The sequence below is a fragment of the Maylandia zebra genome, linkage group LG18 (assembly GCF_041146795.1).
Source record: "Maylandia zebra isolate NMK-2024a linkage group LG18, Mzebra_GT3a, whole genome shotgun sequence".
NCBI classification, from domain to species: domain Eukaryota; kingdom Metazoa; phylum Chordata; class Actinopteri; order Cichliformes; family Cichlidae; genus Maylandia; species Maylandia zebra.
The window spans coordinates 38,315,969-38,328,349 of NC_135184.1; the positions used below are offsets into that span (position 1 = coordinate 38,315,969).

General features: G+C 47.0%; 1 protein-coding gene across 3 annotated transcripts in view; it reads left to right on the forward strand.

Moving 5' to 3' along the window:
• cdh12a (cadherin 12a) overlaps positions 1–12,381 on the forward strand; it is a 40,585-nt gene that overhangs the window by 23,447 nt on the left and 4,757 nt on the right. For all 3 annotated transcript variants that reach the window (XR_013094169.1, XM_024805991.2, XM_076876796.1), the window contains 4 exons: positions 3,707–3,960; positions 4,417–4,553; positions 5,955–6,076; positions 6,485–6,599. Coding sequence is in view for 2 of the 3 variants with exons in the window: in XM_024805991.2 (XP_024661759.2) it covers positions 3,707–3,960; positions 4,417–4,553; positions 5,955–6,076; positions 6,485–6,599 (628 nt within the window). In the remaining variant the exon portion in view is untranslated. The remainder of the gene's footprint in view (positions 1–3,706; positions 3,961–4,416; positions 4,554–5,954; positions 6,077–6,484; positions 6,600–12,381) is intronic.

The window sequence follows — 12,381 nt, forward strand, 5'->3', positions numbered from 1 at the left end:
AGATAGAAAGCAATTATATGTGACCCCTGACTCACTTTAAATAGTTTAGAACAGCCAAAACTACAGACTAGGTTTAGCAGGATTACAATAGGAAATGAGGTGACCGTGGAGTGAAATGGCTGGAGACAGGAAATGAGCAACAATGGTTATTATTTTGTACAGAATTGAAAATTAAATGGCCTGTATTTGTATAGCACTTTACTAGTCCCTAAGTAGCCACAGCTACCCTGGGGCGCACTGACAGAGGCGAGGCTGCTGGACACTGGCGCCACCGGGCCCTCTGACCACCACCAGTAGGCAACGGGTGAAGTGTCTTGCCCAAGGACACAACGACCGAGACTGTCCAAGCCGGGGCTCGAACTGGCAACCCTCCGATTACAAGGCGAACTCCCAACTCTTGAGCCACGATCGCCCCAGTAAATCAGACACAAATTCCACAATAACAGCAGTAATAGTAATGATAAGCCGGCATAACAAAAATAACCTACTGAGCTCAATATTTCAATTTCTGGTCATTTGTCAGGTCTGGATTCCTTATTAGTCTAGTCAGGGTTTCTTACTAGTCTAGTTCTTTTTTCCTTGGTTTTGTGGTTTGTGTGTTACCACTTTTATGCCTCTCTTGAGGGAGAGATTAGTTTAGTCTGGGCACAGGCTCGCTACCTCTATCCGGAGAGAATCCAAAATCTTAGTTGCTTTATCACACGAACAGAACACCTAGCCAAAATGACAGAAAATTCCGCACAGACCATCCGAAGCCTGTCTCGTCTACCTTCCACGTGCGAAAAACCAAGCTCGTGTGTAATGGTGGTCCGGTGCTTGGAAGGCGGGACTGAAACCGCTTCCAACAAATGAAATGGCCATTACCCAATGTGATCCGTAAAAAGAAAAATAAAGTTTGATAGAGGATCACACTTCTTTCAAAATAAATTTGTCTTTTCAAAATAAGAGAGTGGAAATACATTTATACAAATTAAGAGAAAGCAAGAAAGAATAACAACAAAAGCTACTGGGTTACATACACTTGTGTGTAAAGTGGTTAAGTAGAGCAGAGAAGTGCTAGTGTATATAAGAACCAGTCAATTTATCATAGTTGTCATTACCTGGATCTATAGTACCATTAGAAACCTTGAAGTTGTTTTGTGTCTAAGACTGCATTTTTGATCTGCATAATATTGCTAAAATTAAAAACATGGTGTCTAAGAGTGATATTGAAAAAAATTCTTCATGCATTAATGGATGGAACCATTTTGATTCCCTTTTAAATAATCCTAAGTCCTAAAAGCTATCTGTAAACCTTTCACATTGTGTTCATTGTATTTATTCCACAACCAGTCAAGGCAGGTGTTCATAAAAAACAACTACCCTCTCAGATGCATCATTTCTAATTTGGTTTCTTTGACTTCGTATACGCCTCCATTTCTTTATCTCTCACAGGAAATGTCAGAGCGCTTGTGTTCGGCTCTTTTTCAAGGGGAGGTAACATAAATGAGCCCAGAGACGAGGGGGGGCAGATTAAAAAAACACAAGGTTTATTACCACAACTGAAAACACATAGTGAAACGACTCACTAGGCACTGAGGCAATTCAAACAAAAAAACAACTCTCAAATTTTCAAATAACACAAGAACACTAATAGAACACGAGTCATCTCAAAGGCCACAACTCAAAAAACAGAGGCTCAAAAGGCAGCAGCACAAAGGCAGAGGCAGGAGGGACAGCCTACGTCTGTTCAAGAGAGTCGAACATGAGTGAAGAATCCTCAGCCTTTTGTACTCCCAGGTAAACGCAGGCAGCCGCAGCAGCCAACGGTGTGTGTGGACTGGTCAAATACTCGTGTCAGCCAAAAGCGTTTCTCTATTCTCACTGACAATTTAAAGCATTTAGAACTATGAACCACGTTTGGTAAATGAATTGATTTTTATATAGCACTTTTCTATTCTCCCGGAGTACTCAAAGCGCTGTATAGCCTCATTTACACCCACTTCTAAACTCAAGTGTAAACTAACCAACATTCACACTCTGATGGATGCATCGGAGAGCAACTTGGGGTTAGTAAGGATATTTGGCATGCAGACTGGGGAAGCCAAGGATCGAACCTCCAACCTTCCAATCAGTAGCTGATCTGCTCTACTACCTGGCCAAGGTCTTTCTGTGTGGAGCCTGAATGTGATGCCTGCGGTTGTTTGGGATCTCTCCCAGTACTTTGGCTTCCTTCCACAATCCAAAGATATGCAGTTAGTGGGTTTTGGCTAATTAGTGGTTCTAAATTCTAAAATAACATGTACCAGTTAAATTAAACTACAGGAGAGTCTTAAAGAGAAAAAGACATTTATACAGCATCAAATCGCAACATCAGTCGCCTCAAGGAGCTTTATACTGTAAGGTCGACCCTACAATAATACATCCAGAGAAAAACTCAACAATCATGTGACCCCCTATGAACAAGCACTTTGGCGACAGTGGGAAGGAAAAACTCCCTTTTAACAGGAAGAAACCTCTGGCAGAACCAGGCTCAGGGAGGGGCGGGGCCATCTGCTGTGATTGGTTGGGGTGAGAGAAGGAAGACAGGATAAAAGACATGCTGTGGAAGAGAGACAGAGGTTAATAACAGATATGATTCAATGCAGAGAGGTCTGTTAACACATAGTGAGTGAAGAAGAAACACTCAATGCATCATGGGAATCCCCCAGCAGCCTACAGCTGTTGCAGCATCACTAAGGGAGGATTCAGGGTCACCTGGTCCAGCCCAATAAGTCTCTTGATGGGGGGGGGGCATTTTTCTGTCCTGTACAATGAGATGATAAACATGTCAGCCGACTGATTAATTCTACATATACTGTGGTTTAAAATACAGGAATTTGATTGGACTGTTAAATTCAAATTTTAAAGATAAATGCCAGAGATTTTCACTCGTCTTTGATGCCATCAAAATGAAGTTCAGTGCTCCCATATTTGAGCACACGTAATAAAAAACTTCACATTGCAAAAGGGAAGTAAAAACATTTTCTTAATGGCATATAGTTTCATTTTACAACACAATTACTGTGAAATAAAGCATGCAGAATACCTTTTAAACAATCACAGTCACATACATGAATAAAATGTCATTTTTATTTAACTTTCACACTGGATTGATTTTTTTTTTTGTGATCAACATTTTATTGATTTAAAACGGGGTTGGGGGGGGGGGGGGTACAGACATATACAGTACAACTGTAAACTGCAGTAGCAAAGCAAACATTAGCAAACAAGGCATAGGGACAGCAAAGAAAAGACACAACAACACAAAGTTAAAACCAATTATTGCCTCTTCCAGGAGATAACTCTGGATGAGAAGGTTTTCCAAGCGTCAACAGTCGTGGGTCGAGCTTTATTTAATTTTGCTGTGGTATGTTCAAAACCAATAACACGGATAAGACATCGTCTTCAGAATGATTCCATACAAATGTCAGGACAGAAGCATTGCTTTGTAATAGTCTTCTTTGCGCTGGATTGATATTTTTGTTTGGACCGCAAAAACAAAAATTTCCGTAGTTATCTTTTTAAAAAGTTCCCAGATGGTCCTAAAATTATACTTCAGAAAGTATTTTAGCTAAAATCACTGTAGACGGCCTGTGGGCGTCCTCTCACTGCAGACATGAGGTAATATAAGGATTGCTCTGACTTTTTTGCTTCATCTCAGTGGATTTCTTCCCATGTTTTCCAGACTCTTGACTATGAAACCCAAGCGTCCTATACTTTCAAGGTGGAAGCATTTAATGCAGAGCTAGATCCCCGTTTCCTCCATCTGGGGCCCTTCAAGGACTCTGTGACAGTCGAAATTAACGTACTGGATGTGGACGAGCCTCCTGTCTTCACCACGCCTTACTATTCTTTGGACGTGTACGAGGACACTCCCCCAGGAACCATCATTGGCTCAGTGACCGCTTATGACCTGGATGCTAGTAGCAGTGCTGTCAGGTGGAAAGCGCTTCACAGATCTGTGGAATTATGTCAACAGACTGTTTATTTTTTTAAGTATTGTTAACAGTATTATTCATTTCCTGGAAGGCTGGAAATTGTAACGATGTTGTTCTACATTATAGTTTGAATTGGATTCTTGTTCACCAAGTAACAGTTTAACCAATTAAGAGAGTTAATTTGTTAAATAATCAAATATGATTCCATATAAAAAGCACGTTAAGAACTCTGAAGTGAAACTATTGATTAATTACCACGAACTGACAGATCACTGCAGACGTATAACTTTCAGGCAGAAAAAGCTTTTAAAACCAGTCAGTAATATTTTTAAAAGTTCTTTTTTATTTGACTGATGAGTTTATACATGCAATTAGTTTTTATGTCTGGTTGACCAAATTAAATTTCTATAAAAATGTAAAATGAAGTTAAAGTCCATGGACTGTCTGATGTGTGCAGGTATTCTCTGGAGTGGCAGACTGGCTCTGACAGCTTTTTTGACATTGAGACGGTGGAAGGAATCATATCCACTAATGAATACTTGGACAGAGAGACAGCTGTTCAGCACAATATCACTGTGGTGGCAACCAAACTTAGTAAGTATTCCACACCAATAACTACACACAACCACCAACAGTATACTTGTGTGTCAGAAACTGTACAGACACTAACTGTGCAAACAGGTCATCTCATAACCATCTCATCAACTAAACAAATGTTAGTTAGAAATTCCAACATAAATGTTGAGTGATAAGTTATCAATGGGAGAAAACTCGTATAAGAAAAGTGTTCTTATCAGGGGGCACACTATTCACCAAGACTGCATTTTCTTATATAGAAAATCCTGCTTTGCGAGGACCCAGGAGTCGATTTAGAATGAGGGATTTAGTATAATATACAAATTTAATTTACTTTTCAGACCTCACAAACGTAAAAAACATGAATCCTTCCTTTTTTCTTTTTTCAAAGCTTGTTCTTAGCACTGCTGCCTCACAGCTATAAGGTCCCAGGTTTAAATCCACCATCGGGACGTTTAATGTATCGTCTGCATGTTCTCCGTGTGGCTGCATGGGTTCACTTTGACTCTGCACTCCAAAGACATGCAGTTAGTGGAGATGGGTTCATTGGTTATTCTAGATTCTTGGTATTTCTCACTGAGTTAGCCCTGCAACAGAAATGTACCAATAATTGTTTCTTCTAGCCAATAAGTGTTTTGCGTGTTATATATTTGTCTTCACTGTATTAAGTGACAAGAAACAAATGCAGTGTGAACAAAACAGAACACTATCCCCTCACGATTCACACTTTACATACAGTGATGTGGGAAAAGGGTTCCTCATTTTCTCTTTTTGTGTATTTTTGTATAGAATCGGACCATCGAAAACATCCATAAATTACTACTTATTAAAAACCGCAGTCATCACAGCTTATAAAAATCACTGTCATGTATTGAAAAAAATAAGATCATGTAGAAACTAGAACATAACACTGAGAACAAGTTCATGATTCAGTCCTTTAGATGACAGCGTCTGTAAGGTGAATACCCAGAATGCCTCTCTTCAATGATAAGTCATGGTTTCCACTGTTGGAGGCACTGGAACATGTTCAATGGCACAAAACTGTGATGATGCTGCATCATGTTTCATATCATTAAAGTGGGCTGCTACTCGATAATCTTTATCAAATCAGTGAATAGCTTTTCGATGTTTGCCTTTTCTCTGCGGTTCCCTGTGCTGTTGCACATATATGCAACATTGTGATTCATGCAGAGTTACTTGATTAGAGTTGAGTAAAAAATGTGGAGCTGGAAGTAAAGAAACGTTTGCAGGACACGCCCACAATTGTTACCTAATGTATTCTTTGCAGGTGACCTACTCAAAAATCAGAGCCAAGCTAATGGTAGTTTGAAGCCCACAGGATGTTCGGGTCACACTGGCTGTGATGAATATATTTGGCTGTCACACTAATTATACACGGCTTCATGCTGACCCTCACAGATAATCCTTCGCTGTCTGCAGAAGTGTTAGTGAAGGTCAACGTCCTGGATGTGAATGAGTTCCCTCCTCAGCTCACTGCTCCTTCAGATACATTCGTCTGTGAGAACTCCAGAGCTGGACAGGTATGCTGAGCTACAGCACATACAAAGATCTTCATCACAGGTATTTGTTAAATACATTAACTGGGCAATAGTCAAGGATTTCCATAGCTCAGCCATGGAAATCCTTGACATGAAGCTCCCCATGCAGTGTTTGTGCTGATGTTGGTGTAAGAGGAGGTTTGGAACTGAGCACCGGCTTCAGCACTCAGCAACCTTGTCCTGTAACTACGTGATGACAACAATTGTTTTTACTCAACTGAGAATATTTCTGTTTCGTGGGGGTAGTGTGAGGTTGTCATCGGGAGTAGGTGTGCACTGCATCAGCACAGACTAAACCCGTGTGGTGAATCCAGATATTTTCAGTTCACAAGTTGTTCTGTGTTTTTCTTGAGTGTGTTTAGCACACAATCTTCCTGTTTTGCTGAGCAGGTGATCCAGACAGTTGGCGCTGTGGACGAGGACCAGCCCCCTGTAGGCCAGAGGTTCTTCTTCAAGTCCTCCAAGGAGCTCCGAAACAGAAACTTCACTGTTAGAGATTATGGAAGTAAGTCAAAGAGTAGCGGCTACTAAAGAGTAACTACAGCTTTTGTGTTGTGTGGGAGATGCACATGCATCTCTGAGATCAACCATAAACAGAGTTTTTCCCATTTGTAGTGCTCTTTGTACCTGTGACATGTTTATGGTGCAGAGAGTCTTCAGTCAGATATATCAGCGATGATACACTTCTCCTTGCAAACAGTAGGACTCAGGGTACCTTATCAAGCAGGTGGCTCATGTCCAGTGTGACCGTGTCAGAATTTTTATTGACTGAGCTGCTGATTTATAAACATTTTGATACATGGAGGCTGTGAAAGGCTCCGTCTCACCTGGGAGGGTTAGACCCACCCAGGTGAGTGTGGGCGGTTTGGTGGGGATGAAATGCACGAGCTGCTCCACCGCCGGGAGTTCAGCGAGCCCCAAAATTTTACCGTCAGCGATCTCCAGACCAGAGTAAGACTTGATGGAAACTCTGTGGTGAAAGGTTTTATCCCAGTAACCCCTCATTTCCTGCATACATGCCACGACAGCAGGAATCAGCCGCTTGGTGGAGGACTGGAGAGTGTCTGACAAGCAGGCAATATTTTCCTGTCAGACAGATCCCTCTCCTCCCCCCTGTCATTCTGCGCTGCAGGCCGTCTAATGGACAGCGTGGCTGCTGCACGATTACCTATTGTCACGGTCTGCAGAGGCAGGTCGTGCGGTGGTGTGTGTAATGGACCCAGGAGCGTACACAAGTGAGTAGACGGGAGTGAGTTTAACAGAAAGCGAGCCTTTAATATGACTGAAGACCAGGAATACAAACACAGCAGGAACAGAAAACAAAAAGGAAAGCACGGCTCAGTTCAGGGGGCCGGCCGTGCACAAGGCAACAGCGACGACGTGGAAACAGTTCAGGGGGCCGGCCGTGCTCAAGGCAACGGCGGCGACGAAGGAGACGACGGAGCAGTTCAGGAGGCCGGCCGCGCGGAAGGCGGCGGCGGCGAAGGAGACGGAGCAGTTCAGGAGGCCGGCCGTGCACAAGGCAACGGCGACAACGTGGAAACAGTTCAGGGGGCCGGCCGTGCTCAAGGCAACGGCGGCGACGAAGGAGACGACGGAGCAGTTCAGGAGGCCGGCCGCGCGGAAGGCAGCGGCGGCGGCGGCGAAGGAGACGACGGAGCAGTTCAGGAGGCCGGCCGCGCGGAAGGCAGCGGCGGCTCTCCAGTGTTAGGCGTGCTGGCCATGGCCCGGTGGGCACAGGACCAGACGAGGCAGGACCAGACGAGGCTGGGCCAGACGAGGACGAAGACTCTGAGGCTGGGCCAGACGAGGACGAAGACTCTGAGGCTGGGCCAGACGAGGACGATGACTCTGAGGCTGGGCCAGACGAGGACGAAGACTCTGAGGCTGGGCCAGACGAGGACGAAGACTCTGAGGCTGGGCCAGGCGAAGATGAGGCTGAAGCCGGAGTCGAAGCTGGACCAGGCGACGGTGAAGCAGGAGGTGGCTGGACGGGCTCCTCGGGCCCTCCAGCTGACGTGGCATGGTGCTGGACGGGCTCCTCGGGTCCCCCAGCTGACGTGGCATGGTGCTGGACGGGCTCCTCGGGCCCTCCAGCTGACGTGGCATGGTGCTGGACGGGCTCCTCGGGCCCTCCAGCTGACGTGGCATGCGGCTGAACGGGCCCCTCGGACCCTCCAGCGGAGACAGGCGGCTGAACGGGCCCCTTGGACCCTCCAGCGGAGGGTGGCGGCTGAACGGGCCCCTCGGACCCTCCAGTGGAGACAGGCGGCTGAACGGGCCCCTCGGACCCTCCAGCGGAGACAGGCGGCTGAACGGGCCCCTCGGACCCTCCAGCTGACGTGGCGTGGGACTGGACGGGCTCCTCGGGCCCCCCAGCTGACGTGGCATGAGGCTGAACGGGCCCCTCGGACCCTCCAGCGGAGACGGGAGGCTGAACGGGCCCCTCGGACCCTCCAGCGGAGACGGGAGGCTGAACGGGCCCCTCGGACCATCCAGCTGACGTGGCATCTGAGGAGGCCCTGGGGAGAGTCTTAAGCTCAGAAGCGACTGGTGAGGCAGCACATAGAACACTGTTAGCATGACAAGCTTTGAAAACATAATTTCTCAGGTCATGAACACTTTCGGTAACTCGAGTAGTAGATGCCAACTCCCTGTCGGTATTGTCAACACAATAGTTCATGGTAGGATTGCACATAAGTCCGTAGCTGGATTCAGAGTCACATAAAGAGGCAGGCATGCTTATGGCTGGCCTAACAGTCTGCGACTGAGAAGCAGTAGCATCAGAGCTCACGTTCCTGTGCATTTGGTCTTGAGCACTGTCTGCAATCCCACCATCAGGGAATACGGTACTAGACTCCACTACGATCTGCACGCGGGGGTAACACTCCGTCTCGGCTGTACGAGTTGGCTGCGGTAGATAACAGTCTGAGGCGGAGAGAAAGCTCACGCCATTCCTAGCAGGCTCAGAAGCAGACTGTACAGTCGACATGTGAATCCCTTTCGCTGTCTCATGAACCTTTGCTCCATGTGGTGCGGCTATGGGAGCAACACTAGAAAAAGTCCTGGATTCTACAGGGTCAAGAACGTTGTCTGTGATTTCGTTGTGTGGTTTTTCAAAACAGTTACACACAGTCCTTTCATTATCACAACACTGCTCTGACTGGCCCTCATTCGTAACTAGAGTTAGGTCAGTCACAGCATGGGTGTCTATGAAATCATGATTAATGGTAGAGCAGTCTTTGGCACCAGTTTCTTCATAGCTGGGCCCACAAAAGGGCAACCCAGTACATTCCACTATATCAGGTTCATGAGATGAAAAAGCACAGTCACTCACCTCCGTTATAAGAGGAGTCTGGGGCAAAACTAGGACGGGTGCTGACTGGACAGCTGCTGCCCCCACCTCTTCAGAGACTTCAGCACAGTACAAACAGTCTGTAGTTGCTCCTTGAGGAAAGCTAGGCAGTCTCTCTTCAGACTCGGTAGATGGTTCACGCAAAGTTTCAAACCTGGCATGAGGTGGCTTGGTAATCGTTAAATTGTCAGAGGTAATAGGATTTAATTCTTGATCACCCACACAACTAGGACTGCTCGCTAAGGATGTCAACACATTAAATCGAAAGTCGTCTGATACAGAATACTTTGAGTCTGACCCCTTACTCCCAGCATCTTTCATTATTCCAGAAAAACCCACCGATTGCAGGCTCACTGTGTGAGACGTAACGTCCTCATCACTAGTTACCTCAGAAAATCCCTTTGACTTGAGGTCTTTGGCTAAGGGGCTAGATACGACGTCAGAAACTGAGTCAGGGGTACTCACGGCTGGATGGCTGATGGGAGTTAAAGCCTCAGATGGCATTAACTGAGGGACCTCCTTAGGGTGGGGCTCAGAGCGCCGGCGGCGAGAGTGCCGCTTCTTTCTATCCATGGAAGCGGGCGGGGTGAGCGGTGGAAGTCCCTGGCAACTCCGGGGACCCCCAAGAGCCAGTCGAGTTCCCCGGAAAGAGCGCTCTTCACGATCAGGGGCGAGCCACGGCCTCCAACCACATCCGTGCCAGAAAGACAGCAGGAGACGAGTAGTCCGATCGAGGCGGCGAGGGCGGGCGGCAGGTGCGAGGCGAGGCGGTTGGCGAGAACTCCTCCTCGGGGATGAGCCAGGGCTTCCAACGGAGCTCGTCCTCGCGATACGCCTGTAATACCTGTTGCCGCTCCTCCTCGCCGAAGTCAATAGCAGCTGGCATCTCCTTGATCCGCGTAGTGCAGTCAGGCGGTGACGAGGATGTGGAAGCCGATGGAGCGTGAGCCGAGGGTGTGGCGGCGGTGAGCCTCACCGTACCGACTCTGACGGCTTCTGGCTCACGAGGCAGCGGGGAAACTGAGCTACCGCATGACTCTGGCGACGGCTCACGCACACAGGACCGCTGCAGTTGCGGGCGGAGTTGGAGAGAGGAAACGAGAAAGTCAATGACGAGGGGATGCAGCGCCTCCCATAACCAAGGGAATACGGACACGCATACCCCTACTTGGCGGGCTAACTCGTTCCGTTCCTCCTCTCTGGAGCACCGCAACCACTTGCCGCATAGCGACTCCACTGTCCGGATGATCTCCCGTTCTTGTGTCGCTGGGTCCGGCATGGTCGCGTCGTACTGTCACGGTCTGCAGAGGCAGGTCGTGCGGTGGTGTGTGTAATGGACCCAGGAGCGTACACAAGTGAGTAGACGGGAGTGAGTTTAACAGAAAGCGAGCCTTTAATATGACTGAAGACCAGGAATACAAACACAGCAGGGATAGCGTGGCTAAACTATAACTAAACTGGGAAAACTAATACTGTGACAAACTAAGAGAACTCTGAGACGAAGATGATCACAAAAGACTGATCGTGAAAACATGGGGGTGAGAACACAGACGACGCGACACAGACTACATGAAACACAGAGACTAAATACACAAGAGGGATGATCAGGGGAAGTGGCCACACATGGGAACACAGCTGACACAGATAAACATAACAAGACATGGCAGGAGTAAACAACACTGACGGGAGACTGTCAAAGTAAAACAGGAAGTACACAGGTGCAAACAGGAGGAGAGAGAGAGCGCGGGCATAGTGGGCTGGGGAAACATGGAATGAAACAAGGAGGGGAGATGAGGGCTCACAGATACATAGAGGGGCACACAGGGGATAAAAGTCACAAGGGGAAGTCAAATAAGGAACAACACAACAGGACAACTTAGGAAACATGGCCTAAATAAGGAATGAAATACAAAAATACAAGAAACTAAGAATACTGGGCCCACATGGCCCAGGACCATGACACCTATCTCATGTAAATCGACCTCAGTTTCCCCACCGGTGGAGCTGCCAGGCTGCGATGCCTGGGTAGAAGGCAGAACGGCATTAACTTTGTCCTGCTTGTTTTCATCTCCAAGGATATCCATATTAACATCCTCTTCCTCATCTTAATTCTTTTTTTCCAGTTCAAGAGGTTTTCTCCTCTCTTCAACCAGATATTTAAAGTCAAGGGGCAGATTGAAGAGAGGAGTAAACTCCGCCTCCAGGTCCTTGACCATTTCCCCCTAGCAAGCAGTGGCTTTGCCGAATTTGCCACTGGGATTTTCCTACATCGATGGGAAAGGAAAGAATCGATTTTTGGGCCCACCACCACTCGCAAACACCACTCCCACTCCTGGAAAAGGAGGGACCCTGTGTCTGTGAAGTGATTGGTCTGTCTTGGACAGGCATGGTGGTAGTTGAGCTTCTGTGATTGTTCACGCCAGAGGGCACTTCCCCCTTAGTGAGATACCAGTGTGGTTTGGAACAAAACGCGTGTCAACCTAAATAGCACTTTAATGTCTAAATATGTCTGTGAAGGCTCTCAGTCATCCAGGTCATCGTAGTCTAAGGAGCTTGGAAAAAAAAGCGTCTGGACTTCTTTGAGTTGCTTGAAGACGTTTCACCTCTCATCCAAGAAGCTTCTTCAGTTCCCTGAACATGTTCCCTCTAAGCCTGAAGGGAGAAAGAAGGAACACACACATGTAAAGGAAGCACTCAAAACATGTAGTTATCCTAACTGAGAGTTTATAAAGTCAGCAAAGAGGCACAGAAAAGAAGACCAGACACCAGCAAGGGAGAATAAGAAAGACAGACCCAACAACATTGTCATCCCCTATGTAGCCGGTGTATCAGAGAAACTCAGGAGTTTTCGCCAAGCACGACATCCCGGTGTACTTCAGACCCAGCAACACGCTCAGACAGAAACTGGTTCACCCGAAAGACAAAACTCCAA